The sequence below is a fragment of the Corvus hawaiiensis genome, chromosome 12, assembly GCF_020740725.1.
Source record: "Corvus hawaiiensis isolate bCorHaw1 chromosome 12, bCorHaw1.pri.cur, whole genome shotgun sequence".
Lineage (NCBI taxonomy): Eukaryota > Metazoa > Chordata > Aves > Passeriformes > Corvidae > Corvus > Corvus hawaiiensis.
Window position 1 is genome coordinate 4,928,555 of NC_063224.1, and position 19,925 is coordinate 4,948,479.

The window sequence follows — 19,925 nt, forward strand, 5'->3', positions numbered from 1 at the left end:
CAACTTGTATTTGATGAGCAACAAATTCACTGTCATGTCAGATCAAGTGTTGAAAATCTGACTAAAGGATGCTTTATTTTCTGGCTTTAAAGTTTGCCACTCACTGTACATAAAGAATGTCTGCTACCTAACCCTGTTTTTGGCATCAAACTAATTATGGTATATAATATGGCATAGTACTCCATTTTGTCTTCTCCCAAAGGTTTCGATTTTTCAAGATCTACCTGTCCTAAGCTTCACCCTCATAGCCAATGACTAGTCCCAAGTGACTTCCACAGTTAGGCATTTGCAAGGTACATGTGTCTCAATAAAACAGCAATAATTAACATTAAACATGATGCAAAAACATTTCTGGCTGAAAATGGGATTGGGATTCAGGCCATCTGTGTTCTGTCCTCATAATTATCCCTGACCTCATACACGACTTTGAAAAAGCCTGTACTCTGAATCCAGATTACCGACTCTAAATTGTGTTCAAGAAACTTGTCTATAAAGCTCTTTGAAATTTATGGCAGGAAAGTCCTTAATAAGATGCTGTTCTAACTATAAAGGATATGTTTGTGCAGGAGCTTGCTGGCCTGCCTGGAATGAATGTGTGAAGCAACAGACAATCCTAATCAACCAAAGTGAGGTGCAAATCCCACCTTCCTGCCTTCCTCCTCCGAAATCAGCAGTGACTGTCAGGATTACCATCCGAAACCACGGCAATGGAGAGAGGCACGATGAGCAATGTCTCTATGTGACTGCAAAACAAGAACTGCAACTGGAAATCAGGTCTGGTTTTAAACCTAGTATTCACTGGTTAATATTATTATTGCACAAGCATAGTACAAGGCCACAGTTACCAATAATAATGATAATAAAGTGATATTGTACTTTTAGAATCATAGAATCACAGAATGGTTTGGGTTGGAAGGGACCTTAAAGATGATCTTGTTCCACTCCTCAGTCATGGGCAGGGACACTGTCCACTAGATCAAGTTACTCAGAGCTCCATCCAGCCTGGCCTTGAACACTTCCAGGGATGTGGCATCCACAGCTTCTCTGGGCGACCTGTGCCAGGGCCTCACCACCCTCACAGTAAAGAAAACTTATTTTTCTAAATCCATTTACACTTTACCATTATAAAATTTATTGATCAAATGAGCCTTGCTGAAATTTCAGTCCATGTTCCTGAACACAAACCTTTCCTAAACTGAGTAATATTCTTCTGGAAACCATTTAGGGTTTTTGACCCCAATATATCCTTCCAGGGTTGGAGATTTCAATATGCTAGCCTCATTGAAACAACGGGAATAAATGTCATAAGATATGTCTGAAATTTCTCCTAGACATCTCATACTGTGTATAATCCCCATCTTACTCCCTTACAGATGTGAGGCAAACTGCAAACCAGTGAATGTTAGTGATGATGTTGTTCTGAGTGTCTCTGGACAGGAGGACTCCCAGGCCATATATTATAACTGGTATTTAGATAACACGTTCCAAAACAAGGTGAGAGCACCAGATTTGTCAGAAATACTGCACACACAAAAATAAATATCCACAAAGCCATATGGCCTCAGAGGGATATTTTGTCAAGCAGATGCCTTAAAAATACTAGTGAAGACCAAGACAATGGGGTGCCTGGTTTGGGAGGGGTTATAATAAAGGGCACCAAACTGCCACTCTGCTCCTGATAAATCACAATAGAAAGCACAGCAAAGGGCCTCTTACTACCATGTGTTCTTCTCTGTCTGCTTTTCCAGTCTACAACTCTCCCTCTAGCCTGTGGTCTGACCGGTTTCCAGCAGAACTCTTTGAATTTGCTTCAAAGCAACACATCCGTGTTGAGAATGACCAGCTCCTTCTTGCAGACACAGGGAGAAGCTTTTCAGATTAAAATAACAGGTAGGGGCTAACAAGGTTTTAGGGTTTTTCAGACTCCTTTGAGATAGTCTCTGCTGACATGACATCACATTGACGTCACTCATGCATAGCCTCACTGACAAATCTGAAGGTAAATTAGTCTACAAGTTGAAAGGTGTTACTTTATATGTGGGTTCTTTAAAATAATGAAGAGATAAGTTTGTTCTGGGGTGTCACACAGCAGGAGAAATTCAGTTATCTTACTCCAAGCTGTTAATAACTTTGTTAAGGCTCATCGGAAATGAAGTTACGTTAAATGCTTGATCAAATATTAGAGCTTGGTTTTATAATGCAAACTTTAACATATTTGAAATAATTCTTTTCCTCTTATGGTTTACTCAGTAGCAGCATTCCACGTCTCATTAGGCCCACCCTGCTGTGTGTGGTGCCTGAGCAGACAGCCCCATTGCTTGGCAGGTGAGATGAGCGCCTGCAGACTGGTGCTGCTGGGGCACGGTTCTGGCTGACGCTCTGCTCCCTCCCCTCCCAGCACTGACTCAGCGAGGCTACGGGGAGGGATGGTTCCTGGTGAGCACCGTGCCCGCACCCGAAGCCCCCGGCTGTGCCGTGTCACCCGAGCATGGATCTGTGCTCACCGCCTTCAGAGTCTCCTGCAGTGCTCCCGGCTTGGAGGATTCGGGCCAGTCCAGTCCCAGCAGGCAGCTCACATATTGCTTCTATGTGACACCAAGTAAGTCCCCAGGTGAACTGTCGGGTTTCTTCTAATAAGAGCAAAGGCACAACCTGCCCTGCTCTGGAGGGAGACTGATCATGAGTGAACCACGCCCGCACAGAACAAGCCCTGAGTCCCCTGCTCTCAGAGAGCAGGAGGCGTCTCTGTGGTGTCCGGTCAATGACCCCTTCTTTCTTGTTTCAGATTCTCTCCTGGACTGTAGCCCGGATCCTGGACTCTTCCCAGTTTATCTTCCACTTGGAGAAGAGGAAAATAATTTTATTTTACATGTGACAATTATTGTCAGCAATAACTTTGGTGATACTGTTCAAACAAATGCTTCAGTGAAGGTACACGGTAGAATTCATTTATTTGAAGAACTCTCAAGTTGATAAGTAACCCACAACTGACTTTTGGAGCTTCTTCCCGTTTTAGATATATTACTTCCTTCTGAAAGTGCCATAATCACAATTTTCCTGTCTAACAGAGACTATTCTCTGTATGCTCAAGGTCAAAAGATCTTCCATTGCCCTTTTTTCTAGAACAGAAGTTTAAAAGAATTGTTTGGACATTGATCAAGCAGTGTAAGCATGTTTACTGAGTTTGGAACTGCTCTGTGTAGGCCCCAAAAGCCTCATGTTTCTTCTCCAGTGCCCCAGTGAGGAGATCCTCATTAGGCCATTAAAAATAAAACATTTAAAATGGGAGACACAAAACTTTATGTCCCACTCTATCTAGGCTGTCATTAAGATGATCATGGAAGCTTTTCAAAGAAAATTATAACAGCATTGGCAATGTTGAGAGCATATCTGATTTCTTCATCAGGTTGGACCTGCAGATATGATGGATGGGAACCTGACCTTGCAGGCTGTCATATCTGAGAAGGCAAACACCATCCTAAAAGATGGGAACAACAGTATGAGTCTTTTCCAGCTGTACAAGTCAGTGACATCTGTCCTTAATCAGCAGATCCAAGAGGAAAGTTTTAACATGTCTTTACAGACAAATACACGAAAAGAGGTCAGAGAAACACTTGCTTCCTTGCAGTACAATGCCATATAATGGACCCATCATATTCTTTGACAGCTCTTAAATAATAAAAAGCTCACATATCACCACTTGAAATTAATGAAGGTTTCAAGTTTCTAGCATGTGTCTCAGTGTTTGGCACAGGCTTCAACTAGTTTTCACTATTTGCCTATGTAAATTGTTTTATCACTCATCAGTAAAACAGTTAATTCTCAATTGTTATTTCATTAATTTAAACTAGTTAATCTAAACCTGATTTTCCAAAACAGTTTAGATAAAATGGCCTCTCCAGTGGGATAAATATCCCATCTAATTTCCCCCAAAAGCATTAGATGGCAGGTAATTTTCTTTTGTCCATTTTAGCCACCAGTTGATGTTTCAGTCATTTGTACAGTGCTTTGAGTGCCTCAGATGAAGAGATCTAGAGAAATGCAATGTATCCTTCAATTAGGATTCATTATTTGAATAATATCAATCACTCATGGCTCTGCTTTCTCTGGAAGTGGCATTTACACAGTAATTCACATACATTAGTACAAATTCTCACAAGTAACTCTCCTTGCTCTTAATGGATGTTAAGTGTATAAATTCTCTGTGCTGGGAGGTAACATAAAACTCATGATTATATAATTACTGGGGCAAGTGGCATCTTGTCAGTAGAGCTAATATCAGCTCAAATCATCCTTGTTGTGGAGCCTTATTCCACTGCATAACTTACGGCATGCCTGGCTGTCAATACACAGCACTACTTTTACAGTCCTAATTAGCATCTTGTTCCTTTGCCTAATTATCCCTTTTCATCCCAAGCTCCGAGGGCTGATGCTGACAACTCTCTCTGTTGTTAACATAACATCAATGCAGACTGCTCTGAAGATGTCAGAGGTATTGAAAGAAATCACTTACAGGAGTGAAGAGCTGTCTGTCTCAGCACAGGTAAGAACAAATTCATCTTCTATCTCCTCACACTTATAGTAGAAACTCTAATTATCCCACTGACCTTGGAAGAGCTTCAGTGCCTTATAATTATCTGGTCTTACCCATTTTTTTCAATTGTACCAGAATGTGCATTTTGACCATCAGTATTTTGACTCAGTTCAGAGTTAAGTAAATTCAAGTCTCAGATATTGTCTCAGCAATCTCTGCAATCCAGGCTATAAGCATTACATTTATCACACATTTTTGAGATAGAATTCCTAACTTTTAGTCAGAAATGTATCAGGGTGCATGTTTTCTCTTGTAAAGCACTTTTAGAACCCTGAAGAACAACTGCCCCAAGAGGGTTTTTCTAGAATTGCCCACACTTGTTCATCCCTGATCCAGGCACTCCACAAAATGCACATAGGTAGGTTGTCAAGGAACATGTCAGCACCCAGAGGAACTGGGCACAAATGTGCAGGTTGGTCTCACAAAAGTGTCTCTTGAATCTTACCCAGCAACATCACATTATTAGTAGATGATGCTATTTATGCTTATGGGGTGAACATATGGCAGGACAGAACAAACTGTCACTGGGGGAAGTTTCCCAAATATGCAGGCAATAAAAACAGCTGTCCTGATTTCTGATGTATTATAGAGTTGGAGCCAGACAATGGCTTGGGAGGATTTCAGCAGGATGTGATTAACTTTGGCAAGACAAGAACATAGCTCAGGTCCAGCCCTCACCCTACAGAAAGGCTGTTCAGCGTTCACAGGCTGTGGGAATGGATGTGTCCAAGCTTGCAATGAATTTGCTTGGCCCCTTCACCATCCTGAGCTAAAATCTGGCTAGTGGTTTCACAGTCACAAAGCTGCATCTAGGCACAAAATAAAAATCGTAAAACTCATTCTTCTTTGGCACAAAGACAGAAATGTACAACCTAATTTGCTACATTACTGTACATCTAAAAGCTATCCTTGCCCAGAGTTCGACAGACAGATGTTATTAATCTTTTTATGGATTGCATCTGTAGAAGCAGGCTGCGTTTTTCATGCCTGTATTCCATTTTGGTGTACCATCTAGTATATCACCTTTATTAGCACTTGAAGTGTTACCCCAGCACAAATAATTATAGTAAAAACAGTGTTAGCCATTAATAGTCACAAGAGATTACTAATGTTGCAATATTCAGTAAATGACACAAGTGTCACTTCTGTCATTTGCAGTGCCAGCACATATAAACTGCTCCCTGTGTTTCTCATGCAGGTGGAAGCCAGCCACACTCTGAAACACGTCAGTGCCTCCTTGCTCGCTGTAAACACAGAGCACAGCAGAGATGGTCAGCAGTTAAAGGAAGCAGCCAACTATCTGTTTAATGCAGTGAGCAATGTCCTTAAAGCTTCTGTAGAAATCAGAGCTGGGAACAACTCAGTGCCAGAGGCAGAACAGGTAATTTAGATTTGGTCCAGTTTGTACTGTACTATGTGTGAATATTTGTTTGCTTTGGGAGGTTTTTAAGAGCTCTGCTGCCTCTCATATTTTTAAATTGGCAGTGGGAACTGTTCATTGTGATACCATGATGGACTTGAATATCAGAGAGAACTTCTCTCCAGTTAGACACGTTAGACTGAATGCCTGTTAATGAAGATGATAGAAGCCTCTTGTTACATTGAAAGCTGAACAGGACAGAGCACTGGAGAACACAGCATCAGCTCTGACCTCTAATCGATGACAAGCACATTGTGATTTTTTTTCAGATTTGCCTCCTTTTGCCCCTTAATTCAAGGAAGCCACAGCTATTCAATATTCACGATTGCCACCACTACTTCACAGCTTGATCCAGCTCTGGTTGCTGCTTAAACTTGGGCAGAAAGCTCTGATTACCTGTTCAGAAACATGCAACATCTTTATTTTGTCCTCCCCTTCCTATCTATATGTGAATTTTCACAGCTGACTCTGTGAGTTTCCTGGGCTGAACAGGAAATTTATATAAATACTTTAATTTCATCACTGCAAGAGAGTGGGGATGAAATAAATCTAACCTGAGAGAAAAGATTATGAACTGGACAAGTTCCTCAACAATAACACACTCGTAATACACAATTGATCTGCAATTAGGTCCTGCTTTTCCAAGTAACTAAACACTGAAGTGTGCAGCTAAAGGGCATTAATACACAAAAGTACACTAATATATGGATTGATTTCATGCTTGTAATTTCGATGTGTAGAAGTTATAAATACTACAATATACATGTAAAATCTGTAAGACATTTATGTGCTGTCTGCAATGCTTCAATGAGAATTACAGAAATTGAATTGCAATAGAATAACCTTCTCTGAGATTAAGGATCCCATTACCAAGTTTTTCAGCTTAGTAAGACACCAAAATTAAAATGAAGCAATGACAAATAATGTGCAGCTTGATGACCCTGAGCACCTTTGTTGTAAGTTTCCTCCTCTAATCCTTTTCCAGAGCTCAGTGTCACACCAGCTCCTAAGTACAGTTGAAAATCTACAGAGTGCCCTTCTGTTTGGGAAGGTACCAGGTGATGAGCCAACAGTCCTCACCTCTCCTTCTGCCACAATGTATATGCACAGGTAACAGCTGCAGTGTCTCCCACTGAAGCTTCTGAGAGCTACAAATATCAATTCCATTGTGCTTAAACAGAATGTTTGGAACCAACTAAATATTGTAGCATAATGACAATTTCAATAGTGCAACAAGGCTGTTGTTAGTGCCTGATAGTAAGAACAGCTTGGACTCCAGGACACCACCTTAGAAATGCCCATGCTGTGTCTTCTTTAACCAGCCAAGAATTTACTACAATTTCCTGAATGAGGCAGCAGTCCATTCCTTTTGAAATTATGTAGAAAACTCATCTCATGCCAGTTAAGAGTTTTTATCTTTTCCAAGTAGCCAATAATGACATGTTATATGGAACTGCAACCAGCTTGGCAGAAGCAAATATAATCCTGAGGAGCCTGATGAGCATTTTCCATTACTTATAATCATCCCTAAATTGTTCCCCGAGAGCCTGGTTTTCATCCACATCAAACTGTGCATGCAAATCAAGAGCATGTTCACACATAAACCAAGTCTTTAAATAAGTACATCTTGGTACAACTTCCTCTCTAGATATGCCAATTCCACCCCTTTGTTGATGATTCTATGATAGTGTTCTGAGGAGTACTGCATCAGGGACAGGTTCGTGTACAAAGTATTTACTGGCACAGTTAGAAATAGTTTTGTACCTAAGTTACACTTACAAAATGAGAAAGCTTTCTCTGTAGATATGAAGTTCATGCTATTGATGTTTGGGGTTTTCTTTGTGTTTTTTTCCCTTTTATTATTTTTTTTCTCTTTTATTCTGCTTTGCTTATGCCCAACCCTAACTGGACAGATTACAAACAGAAAAGATGGAGAGCACATCCATTAACATCTCCAATTCCAACTCTGCCAGCTTTACTCTCCCACCTGCTTCCTCTCTCAATGTTTCAGGAGTTGATGATGAAACAGTGGATATAAGGGTAAATAGCTTTTATCTAACTCTATCTCATATCCAGCTTGCATTCCTGATCTAATGGTTTTACAATAGTTTATCCTTTTACAATGAACAAGCACATGTCATCCCTCCTGTCATGTCAAGAAAATAATTTGGAATCTTTTTGGTCAAAGAAGCCTAATTTATCTTAATTGCATGAGGCTGTTTAGGAGGACTGAAAGCTTAAATTCCCCATCCCATCAGTCCCTTACATACACTTTGATTCACACCTGCATGGCAGGAGCAGGCAATGGAATGAGTCAATACCTACAAATCTATTCGCTGTTTGTTTACATCTTATGCTCTGAGGAAGATGCAACAGCTCAGAGTCCATTACTACATTCAAACTAACCTACAGCAGCTTTCTTTCATGTCAGGAAGAAATACATGAGTGTGGGGCACTCAGATCCTGCAGGAGACAAATGTGCTGATGGTAGCACATCCCTACATCCCTCATCTGAATCAGGACATGGTGGTTTTTCCCTCAGAACAATAGACTGCATGTAATTGTCATATTTTCATAAGAAATTTCCTAAGGATTTCTCTAGTTGATTTGACCCTCTCAGGAGACCACCTGAAAACATTTTGTTTTCTTTGCACCTTTTCCAACTCTGCTAAAAAATTGTGTCACAGTGCATGGAAACAATAAAGATTGTTGTACACGTTTCAGAATGAAAATCACTTTCAAGGTTTGTAGACCCACCTTAGAGATACGGTAGAGTCTTATTTAAATCTGGATGCAGGCTTTTTGGAGGTCAGCTCCTGTTTGGGTCTGAGCTCAAGCTCCCACTGTTCAGCAATTCAGAATGTGAATATAATGAAATATTGACAATAGCTCAGTTGTCTGATAGTTAATGTCTTCTAACAGATGGTGAGCTTTGCCATGAATCCCTTTTTCTCCAGTGACATCAGTTTTGACATCAGTGGAACAGTGGGAGGTCTAAGTCTAACTGATCTGGATGGTTTGACCATACCAGTCAGCAACCTCAAAGAGAACATTGAGGTAAATCCAATATTTTCTAACCCTCACCCTCTTTTCATATTTTTTTCCTTTCTCCATGAATGAACTGTCATTTGTGTTATCATTTGTGAGGCGAACGCAGATGCTGGTAGTGTTCATTATGTCAGATAATGGGATGATGCTGTCTGCATTTGTGATGGAAGGATTTGTGTGATGTGATGAATGAAATAATATTTCTGTCTTTTCTTAAAAAGGAGGCATTTTATTCTTCATTTAAATGAATGTAAGAATGCTAATGGTTGTGGAAACAGACTCCAGATTACAGTCATCCCAAAGCACAATGTGAAGTCTGATTTCATCATCCAACCTCTGTATTTATTGTACTACTCTTTGGCTTCTTAGTCCATGTATAAACTGACATCTAAATCATTCATACATGTGCTTCACATAGCCAATGTCTCAGTCATAATCACAGTTCTCAGTTCAGAAATGCACTAATGGTCATAGGCTTTGTGATGAGTCTACACAGGTTTCAAATTAACTTTTCAGAAGTTAGTTGATATTATCAAGAAAACTACTTTGAAAGTGATATTTTTGCTGGCCATGCTTTCCTGATGTTATGAAAAAATAAAATCTAGCATGTGGCTGCATGCTAAGAAGAAAAATGCTTTTCTGTATTTATACCTTTCTGTTTAAAAACAGATAATGTTACCAAGGCTTTCAGCAACACAGGAAGATAAGATTCTGTTGAATCTGGGCAATTATAGTACTTTTCAAGTCAATGTTACCTCAGGAAACACATCTATAGTGATCCACCTGGAATCTGAACATGACATTCCACTAATACTTTACTTGGGCTATGGGTATCACCCAAATGAGACCAACTACGATATGAAAAATCATCTGTTCTGTAAGAAAACTTCTGGAGGTAAGATAAGTGGTTAGTAACCCATGAACTTGCAGAATGAGCCTTGGCCATGAGTTCAGGTGTCTAGCTGGAAAGAAACCTCATGCTTCAAGGTTCCTACCTGTAGAATAAACTGTTCACTAACAGGAGCAAAGATTGGGATGCTTTGAAGAAAGAGTTGCTAAGAATGATTTCACACCTGTTTCTTTGGTTTATTTGTTACATGCAATACAGCTGCATACTTCTGAATTAGCCTTTCTATATATACATTGAAACTAAAATATTTATGTTCAAGGTGAGACAAACAGCTGGGTTCTCAGCCCAGAAGAACTCATTTTTGGAGAGGGAACCTACTATTTCATAGTTTTACAAGATATGGGAATGGATTCCAGAGTCTATGATGGGCTAACCATAAATGCCACTTGCTTTGCATCCCACTGTGTGTTTTGGGATGAGCACCAGGGAGGCTGGAACAGCTATGGATGCCATGTAAGTAGAACAAAACAAAACAATGTGTCTGTTCTATACTTCAAAGCCAGCCCTCATAACCACCATCATGTAGTAAAATGATAGCACTGAACTGACACCACAAAACAAGATCATTTTGAGATGTTTTAATAAACTCAAGAAGTTTAGTCATATTGAACTAAGCTTCAAACAACATTTCCATTTCTATTTCATGGGATGAACCTCTACATAAGAAGAAATGGAACCATTCTGACAACTCCATGATATATTGTAATGCCCCTTACTGGTTAGGTGTTAGAATTAATATTCCTTATTGGAACTTGAACAATTCTGTGTACAGCAGCTCTCTACACTAACTTACCAATCTCAGCACTGTCTTTTCCATCTCAGCACTGTCTTTTCCTTTGCTTGGTAAGTCACCTAATACTTTGAAGGCAGATGTTTTATCAGCAATCTTTTCTGGGTTTCAGGTAGGACCAAAAACAAATCCTAGCAGCACACAGTGCCTCTGCAACCATCTGACCTTCTTTGGGAGCTCCTTCTTTGTCATACCCAATGCCATAGATGTCAGCAAAACAGCACAGCTCTTTGGTACATTTGTGGACAATCCTGTGGTGGTGACAACTGTAGGATTCATCTTTCTGATATATGTGCTTGTAGTTATTTGGGCTCGAAGGAAAGACCTCCAGGATGATGCCAAAGTAAGTCTCCAGCTAATAAAGTCAATGCATTCAGGCCAATGCCCACTAAGCCTAGCCTGTTTTAATAGGAAGTCTTTAAACAATCCTACTCCTTTCCCTGTAACTGGTAAGTAAACATTGTTCACAAGATGACAAATTCCTACTCACAGCTTTCAGGAATCTGTACTTACAGGACTGCTAACACACTGCTTGTGCTGTGTCACTCTGCAGGTGAAAATCACAGTCCTGGAAGACAATGACCCGTTTGCTCAGTATCGTTACCTTGTGACAGTTTTCACAGGACACCGCCGTGGTGCAGCCACAACCTCCAAGGTATCAGTGCCACTGTGTGGGAAGAGAGTTTATTTGTCTAGGGAACTGGATGAATAATGGAGCACCTGACGCTATTAATAGGACAGCTCAAATGCACTGTTTGAGCCAGAAAGCCCTTAGGTTTGATGAAAACTGGAAGAGTATGCTAGAGAAATAAACACACAAGATGTGCAAATCTTCATTTTACCTTCTTATTTTCCAGGTGACTCTCACCCTCTATGGACTGGACGGACAGAGTGAGCCCCACCATCTAAATGATCCTGATACACGAGTCTTTGAACGTGGAGGAGTGGATGTTTTCCTCCTCTGTACCTTCTTGCCTCTTGGGGAACTGCAGAGTATTAGATTGTGGCATGATAATTCAGGGGACAGTCCGTCCTGGTAAGTGGAGGTCTGGAGATCCTGGTAAGTGAAGATCCACAAATAATTTTTTATAATGACAACAGCTTTCCTTTTCTAGCACTTGAAAAAACTTTGTGCAGTTCTAGAAAGAAAAGAAGTATTAGATCCTAGTTTTTGCAGATGAATAGACCAAATCATAGTCTAAACCGGAGGACCAGGAGTGCTTCCCGTATCCCAGGTCCAGTACAGGATGGGATGTGTTCTGTGCCTTACAGTTTAGTCGCCCTAAGAAGCCAAAGGCCAGAGTTTGTCCTCCACAGTCTTGTTGAGTTCTGGATTTAACACACTCAGTGACATATGACTGTGCCCTGTGTGTTTCTCCAACAGGTATGTGAATCGAGTATCAGTCCATGATCTGGCACGGGATCAGAAATGGTACTTCCTCTGTAACTCTTGGCTAGCCATTGATATTGGAGAATGTGTCCTAGATAAAATGTTCCTGGTAGCAACAGAACAGGACCTGAAGCAGTTCAGGTACCCCCTATTTCACAGGTTTTTTTTCCTCTTGATAGCAGTCAGTCTAGAAAAGCAAGCATGGAAAAAAACAGACCAAAGCCCTAGAAAAAAATGAAAACAAGGCAGGTTTTTCCATTGCCCTTAAAGGGCTCTGAACAAGAGAAAAAAGAAGGATGGTTAAGTAAATCTAATCATTACCCTAACAGTACTACCATACTGAAAATATTGGTGCTAAAGAAGGATAGGCTGACAGGACCTAGAGAAACCCAAACATCTTCTCTTATGTGTAATTTTCTTAACAATTTAGGTAGGAACTATTCACCTTCCCTCCATGCTGTAGCCAGAAGTATAGGACATAAGTAGCTATGACCATTCCATGCAAATCAAGCAATGATATTTGATAATTTCTCCTAGTTATTATTTCTTCTGATAGTGCCTAGAAGCATGGACAGGTTAGGACCCTGAACTAGAGTTTTGTTCTTCCCTCTCCTTTTTATGAATCCATTTGATTTCCCTCTTGTCCTTCCCAGCAATCTGTTTTTCATGAAGACCTCCCAGGGTTTCCAGGATGGGCACATCTGGTACTCGGTTTTCAGCCGCTCCCCACAAAGCTCCTTCACACGAGCCCAGCGCGTGTCCTGTTGCTTCTCACTGCTCCTCTGCACCATGCTGACCAGCATCATGTTCTGGGGTGTGCCAAAGGATCCTGCTGAGCAGAAGATGGATTTGGGTAACAATCCTCAACATTGCTTGGGCAAGCAAATAGAGAGACAGCAGAATCTGGAAGCAAAAGTTGAATAAATGGGCTTTCTCACAAGAAAGAGACTTGATGGTTTATCTTGCCTGGGTTTATTTTTCCTTCTCCCCTCTGTTTGACCTTGACAGGCAAGATCGAGTTCACATGGCAGGAAGTGATGATTGGCTTTGAGAGCTCCCTCCTCATGTTCCCCATCAACCTGCTCATTGTGCAAATCTTCAGGAACATACGACCCCGGCCAGCCCAGCAGGGGAGAGAGAAGAAGCCGGGAAAAAATGGTCGTGTATCCCCACGCCTGCCTCCCACCCCACGGGCCGCCCAGGCTGCCTCTCTCACTCCAGAGGCTGTGACAAAGGCAAGTCCCAATGAGTCCTGTACTGCCCTCTGCTGCCACGCACTACCGGCTTCCCCAGCGCCACAAACGATCCCTGTCTGATGCACTTCAGCCTGTCTGAAGAGAAAAGACAGTTACCACTGGTGCAAAGCACGCATTTGCCCACCTAAATGCAATCCTTCATTAAGGTTGTCTTTGTACATCCCAGCCCTTGCACAGTTATTGTGTGTGACCAAATCACTGTGTTCAGGAGTTAAAGCAAATGCTAAGCAAGACAGTGAAGATAGAAGGTATCATGGACCACATCTTTTTCAGCTTAGGTCCTCAGGAAGGTACTCTGCCCTTTCAAACCCTGAAAGCTGCCTTCCTGAACTCACTGAAATCTGTCTGTCACACCCAGCACTGTAGGATGTGCTATTCTTATCCATTCTGGATATTTTAGCAATTGGTGCAGATCCCAGCCAGTGGTGCTGTCAGATCACATCAGCATAAGCCACTGCAGCCAGAGTCACTGCTGTGTTGCTGCTGTCTTTCCTAGGACATAAGAAGAATTGCCAACTCACTCTTTAAAGCCCTGAAGACTCCATCTCTCACCTCAGCACCAGACCTTGAAAAATCAACTAACATCAACACACTTTTGTCATTGGTTGCGGACATCATCTGTCAGCAGAACAGAGCTGGGCAAGGGTTTTATCATGAGAGCAAGAAGGATGGTCCTATGAGTGTCACATTAGGTGCTGTGGATATCCAAGGTAAATAACACACTGTGAAATGCCTGCTGAAACCTTTGCAGTGAAAATTATTATAGCACTGGATGTCATGACCCAAGCTCTTCTTACATTTTCTGACTCAAAGGCAACTACAGAATCACAGAATAGCTGAGATCTTAGAAGGGATCTCTGGATCCTACCATGCTGCTCAGAGCAGAGTCAGCAGGAGCAGAATTGTCCAAGATCAAATCCAGTCAGATGCTGAATGTCTCCCCAAGGATGAGGACTCCACAAATTATTTGAGCAACCTGCTACAGTGTCCAATACATAAGTTTTTTCTTATGTTCAGAAATTTTGCATGTTTTAAGGTGTGCCCATTGCCTCTTGTTCTTTCACTGCACCACTGAGTGCACAACTAAGTAAAGACAACTGTGAAATCTGTTTCTTATGCTGTATAATCAAATGTTTGCTACCAGTCTGGCTTGGGAGCAGGATCAGCATCTACCAATGAAAAGACTCAAAAATATCAGTTGTTTCACAGTCTTTTTGACCTGTCCTTTTATTTCTTCTTGGCCTTGTGCTGTTGTTCCTTTCAGTCTGGCTCTCAACTAAACAAGAATGTATGAGTAAACAATATCACTGATTTCATTAAGGCTCACATTTGGCTTTTCCAGTGAGTCTTCCAAGCTACTAATTGCACAGGCACCCAAGAACAAATTAACAGTTGATCTGATCTGACCTGTCTATTAAGCTTTTAGGACTGCTGTTTAACTAAGTTGCCTTCTGGAAAAAATTCCAAGCCATTCCAGCACAAGAGCATTATGCTCTAGTACTAAAGCTGCTTTTACATATCCCTTCAAATGTTACTCTTCACTTCATCACACTCATGATCTTTAGCTCCAGTTCTGCCACCCTTTGTATTGAACAATATTTTAATCTAGGATTATCTATTTTCTCAATAAATCAATGAATAATTCTTTGCCTGCAGAAAAAGCAAGAAGTCCAACTCCAGAGAAGAGAATTTGTGAGCAGCTGAAATACAGTGATTACCATCGCTGCTTGTACATGCAACTCCAGCATGTAGAGATGGAGCTGGAATTGCTGGGGCCCCATAAATTTCAGATGCCTCAGAGTTACACACAAGCTGTTTGTCAGGTTCAGCATTTGAAGAACCTCCTGGAGAACCAAATCTGCTCATCAGCATCCATCAGTGAGGGGTAACCCAGTCCTCATCTCATTCTCAGTATAAGTAAATTCAGGTCATTAATTCAAAATTGGACAGGATGACAGAGCCCAAATAATTACTGCTTAATATGTGCTAGATAACTATCATTATATCTGTAAAAATAAGTCTTACTATTATACCACTGCAGGAGCTACAAAGAAATTTCCATGCACTGTGAACTGCACACAAAGGCAATAATGACCCATCATTGCTGTTTATCATTTTTGCCTCCAAAGTGGAAAGTTACAGTACAATGCCATGTGATAGTAAAGGACTGGGATAATCACTGAGCTCCAAAGTCACAGAAGACTCTTAAAATGTATGGATAAAGAAAAATTAATAAGCAGACAAAAATAGTTCAGTGAAATATGATAATTAAGTTGGAAGTATTGGAAACAATTGCACTAATTACGTCACTTGGCCTTCATGGCGATCACAAGAGATGCATTCGGCAGCTTAAATGCACTCATAGCTTTGTCAATAGCTCTACTGGAGATTCAATTATGCATGAACTGAGGAGTAAATAAGCCCATCACATTTATTTTGGTTTTAGCTGATCTCTGCACACCTCCCCATTATTTTTTCTCACTGTACTTTTTGCTATCCATATACCCTATATAACTACATTAATTAAAAGAATTTAGAATATTTTGATTTTATATCATTAGTTGTTGCCTATTACCAGTAAACCTTATGACTGTGATTTTGGTTCCTATTCCATCTCAGACTGATTTTTTTCTCTTCTGGTTGACTCTCAAGGTGGTCCCATACTCCAAACTTCTCCAATGATGACAAGAAAAGTTTTTCCCACAGAGGGCTGCCCTGGTGGTTTGTGTTCATCGCTTGGTTCCTTGTGGCAGCCACCAGCGGTGTGTCCGGGTTCTTTACCATGCTCTACGGACTCCATTATGGCAAGGAGAACTCCATCAAGTGGCTGATCTCCATGGTCATCTCCTTCCTGGAAAGTCTTTTCATCACACAGCCCTTAAAGGTGAGAGCCTCAGAAATACAACCACTGGCCAAGATGAACCTCATCTGCTGCCATTGCAGAAAGACAATGTAACATGTTCTAAAGAGCTACAGGATTTAAGATATAAAATGAGAAGTCTTCGCCCTTAAAACAAGAGGAAGCAGTTGGTTTACAGAGTTCTGCTGGCTTTTGCTGACATTAACTCCATTAGTTTCATCTCCCTTGCTTTGTCAGGGTTTAATGAGGTTTCTCAATAGGAAGGGTGTGTCACAAAATCAGTTTAGCTGGACAAACCCCAGCACTGTGCACTGTTCTCTTTTTTATGGGCTTCAGCTGCATGGGTTCAACAAGCCCAAAGCACAGTTGTGTTCCTGCAGTGCCTGGATCCAAAGGGATCCAGGTCAAAGCCTAAGCTTCTTTATATGAAATGGGCATATGGTGAGTCTATAGCTGATTCTTTCCAGGTGCTGGGATTTGCTGCTTTTTTTGCTCTGGTTCTGAAGAAAGTGGAACATGAGGATGAAGAAAACACAGCTATTGATGAGCCTTTATCTGCACCAGGTAACTGCCTGTAAAGTGAGAAATTATTAAAGAAAGTGCAGTCTTCTCCTAGTTTTTGGTGTGCTTTATGCATGAATACGTGACTCAGCTCAACTGCCTTGCAACAAAACCTGTAACTATTCCACAACTTAGGGAAAATAAATAAGTGACCCAATGCAAAACACAACCTTCATGTAGACTGGTAGCTCTTTATCTGACAAGCATAAATAAAACCTCTCACAAAGAAATTTCCCACATCCTTTAAGGCCTATATAAAGGTTCCCAGGTTACATACTTTTCCACAACCACAGTTATCTGTATTATTCCCCTAAACTGAACAGTGGCTTCTGCAGTCATAATCATATCTAAATAAAGCCTTGACTAGCAGACAAGAATCCTAGGGCACATCAAAGTTATCTGATCTACAGCTTCCTCCCTGCTCAGCCTCAGGCTACAAATACACCACCTTCTGAGATGCTCAGCCTAGAGACACCTGGACTACACCTGGTCCTAAACCCAACACAGTTTTTGTGAGCTCCTTCCCTCCCCGCTGTTTGCCTTGCTATAGTAATGGTTAAAATCACATCCTCTGTCTTCCTAAGGGAAAGCATTAAATAGAAATGTTTCCTTAGAATGTCCAAAGGAAGAAAAAGCAGGACATGGATAATCTGTTGACTAATTCCAAGGTTCACTGCTCTCCCTCACAGGTGATTCACACCCTCTCTTTGGAGCCCGAAGAGACAGCAGAAGCAATATTTACCGGCCACCTCCTGCTGCTGATGTGGAGAAAATGAAAATCAGCTGCATGAAGGAGAAGAAAGCTTTTGCCCTCATCAGGGAAATCCTGGGTATTATCCACATGTAGATTATCTTGTTTTATTCAGTAATACTCATCAGTAATTTTACATCAGTGAAAATATTGTTCTCTTGGGTGACAAAGTTTTGGCATATCTTCAGCTTTCTGCCAGACGTTATGATGTAGAGACAGGCTGTTCCATGGCAGCTGGAGCTGCAAGGAGGTGGGAATGTTAGCTGGAGATAAAAGTGTGGCTAAGGCTTCATTTTACGGTAAAGAAACACATCACACACATGAGAGGTTAAAGAAAAGTAGAAAGGATAAAAGGAGGAAGTCAATAGTTAAATGAAGCTGAAATCAAAGAGCAGATGGAGGCCATCTTTCTAAAAGCAGATAGTATCTATAGATAATGATTTATGCCCCTGTTTTATTTCCTCTAAACTCAATGGCAAAAATACCTCAACTTCACTTGGAACAAAGTCAGACTGCTCATTTTATTTACAGCTGCCATGACTACTTCTCTTTAGCCTTCCCACTTATTTTCTTGACTGCGGCTCATATTCCAAATGTGAAACACTTAAACTGCAGCACATTGAAGCAGCTTGGGTGCATTCATTGGCACTGGTCACTAAGTCTATAAAGCACCTCTGTGGCCTAATAAGTGCTGACAGAAGAAATCATTCACACAATTTATTTTGAACAGCATTGTTAACTCAGAGCTCACATGTGCTGTCTCTTTCTGGTTTTTTTTCCAGCCTATCTGGGGTTTTTATGGATGCTGTTACTGATTGCCTATGGGCAGAGAGATCCCAATTCCTACTATTTAAACAAACACATTGAGGACAGCTTTACAGATGGATTCCATGATGTCTACAGTTACCAGGATTTTTTCATGTGGGCAAACACTACCTTACTCAAAAACCTTTATGGATCATATAAAGGTGAAGATTCACATTGTTTCCCTTCAGCTTGTCAGATTCTGAAACATTATTTTTAATACTTATCTCTAACTTGCATATTTCAGTGGAGAAAGGGACTGTGAGTATATGAGGCTAGCAAGAAATCTTACAATAGGAATACTAGTGGATAACAAAACCCTACAGCTTGGCCCCAAGTTAAACGTCCCCTGATATTTTCCTTATGTTTAATACAACCCAAAAGTTCTGCACTGCAATGTTAAATTTTTCACATTTTACATTACTTACTCCAGATATATCCTCAGTTTTACACAACTTTCTTTCCATAATAATAATAAAAAAAAAAGAATGGCAGACAGGTGGCACCATAAAGCTTTTCCTCAGGAGAGCTGTTTGCATCAGGACTTGGGTCAATGTGAAGGCAAATTATGCAATATCACCATGTTTCTATCTAGCCATATCCAGTAAAATATGACTCATTTTCCAGCTCACATTTAATGGTAAATGTTGAAATATATTAGCATAGTTGTTCTTTGGGCATGACAGGCCACATGAACACTGTATAAAGTCACTTTTCTCCCCCAGGCCCCACTTTTCTTCTGTATAAAATACAGATGGGGAGTGACACAGAACTCTGTTAGTGTGAATTGTATTTAAGAACTCAGTTCAAATCAACATGAGGGTTTCATTTTCATGACTATTTTGCTTACAGTGTTTCCGAGAAAAGAATATATGGCAAAATATTAAGGCATCACTGACTCATAAATTAATATTATTAATTTTGTCATATTGCCAGTGCTGCTCTTTTCCATCTCCTGTTTAGGATTCATTACAGATGGCAATTCCAAGCTGGTGGGTAGTGCCCGAATTCGCCAAGTAAGAGTGAGAGGAGGCACCTGCCCCATTTCTCCCAGACTCCAGCACGTAGCTGAGGAATGCCACGCTCCATACTCCCTACAAACAGAAGATACATCAGCTTATGGGGAACACTGGAATACCTCAGCCTTTGATAACTCCTCTGACTTGAGCTCAGCATGGCAGTATCAGAGTCAGTCCAAACTGAGAGGACACCCCATCTGGGGCAAATTTGCCATCTACAGCGGAGGGGGATATGTGATTCACCTGGGAACTGACCCTAAAAATGCCTCCAGGTACCACTTGTATTCTTGTAAATTATCAGTGCATCCTCCATGTGATACATTCCTGTATGAGTTAGATCACTGGCTGCAATTCTTTTGACAGAATTCTCCAGTACCTTTTCAAAAATGTCTGGCTTGACACGTTCACAAGAGCAGTGTTTGTTGAATTTACAGTCTACAATGCCAACGTGAACCTGTTCTGCATTATAAGCCTGATGTTTGAAAGCAATGCTTTAGGTGAGAAACTTTCCTAAGTTACACA

The 19,925-nt window shown here is 40.9% G+C and overlaps 1 protein-coding gene across 4 annotated transcripts in view; it reads left to right on the forward strand.

The window, feature by feature from the left end:
- The window catches only part of PKD1L2 (polycystin 1 like 2), a 38,945-nt gene that overhangs the window by 13,228 nt on the left and 5,792 nt on the right, over positions 1-19,925 (forward strand). For 2 of the 4 annotated variants that reach the window (XM_048317066.1, XM_048317067.1), the window contains 27 exons: positions 567-774; positions 1,374-1,494; positions 1,749-1,890; positions 2,399-2,599; positions 2,786-2,931; positions 3,407-3,601; positions 4,418-4,543; positions 5,793-5,975; positions 7,000-7,124; positions 7,928-8,054; positions 8,937-9,071; positions 9,732-9,957; positions 10,232-10,425; positions 10,875-11,105; positions 11,316-11,417; positions 11,620-11,798; positions 12,147-12,293; positions 12,806-13,005; positions 13,161-13,387; positions 13,905-14,118; positions 15,065-15,293; positions 16,061-16,292; positions 16,736-16,832; positions 17,519-17,659; positions 18,363-18,548; positions 19,348-19,675; positions 19,767-19,900. In XM_048317066.1, the coding sequence (XP_048173023.1) occupies positions 567-774; positions 1,374-1,494; positions 1,749-1,890; positions 2,399-2,599; positions 2,786-2,931; positions 3,407-3,601; positions 4,418-4,543; positions 5,793-5,975; positions 7,000-7,124; positions 7,928-8,054; positions 8,937-9,071; positions 9,732-9,957; positions 10,232-10,425; positions 10,875-11,105; positions 11,316-11,417; positions 11,620-11,798; positions 12,147-12,293; positions 12,806-13,005; positions 13,161-13,387; positions 13,905-14,118; positions 15,065-15,293; positions 16,061-16,292; positions 16,736-16,832; positions 17,519-17,659; positions 18,363-18,548; positions 19,348-19,675; positions 19,767-19,900 (4,776 nt within the window). The remainder of the gene's footprint in view (positions 1-566; positions 775-1,373; positions 1,495-1,748; positions 1,891-2,398; positions 2,600-2,785; positions 2,932-3,406; positions 3,602-4,417; positions 4,544-5,792; positions 5,976-6,999; positions 7,125-7,927; positions 8,055-8,936; positions 9,072-9,731; positions 9,958-10,231; positions 10,426-10,874; positions 11,106-11,315; positions 11,418-11,619; positions 11,799-12,146; positions 12,294-12,805; positions 13,006-13,160; positions 13,388-13,904; positions 14,119-15,064; positions 15,294-16,060; positions 16,293-16,735; positions 16,833-17,518; positions 17,660-18,362; positions 18,549-19,347; positions 19,676-19,766; positions 19,901-19,925) is intronic. The other 2 variants (XM_048317068.1, XM_048317069.1) reach the window with 2 other exon arrangements.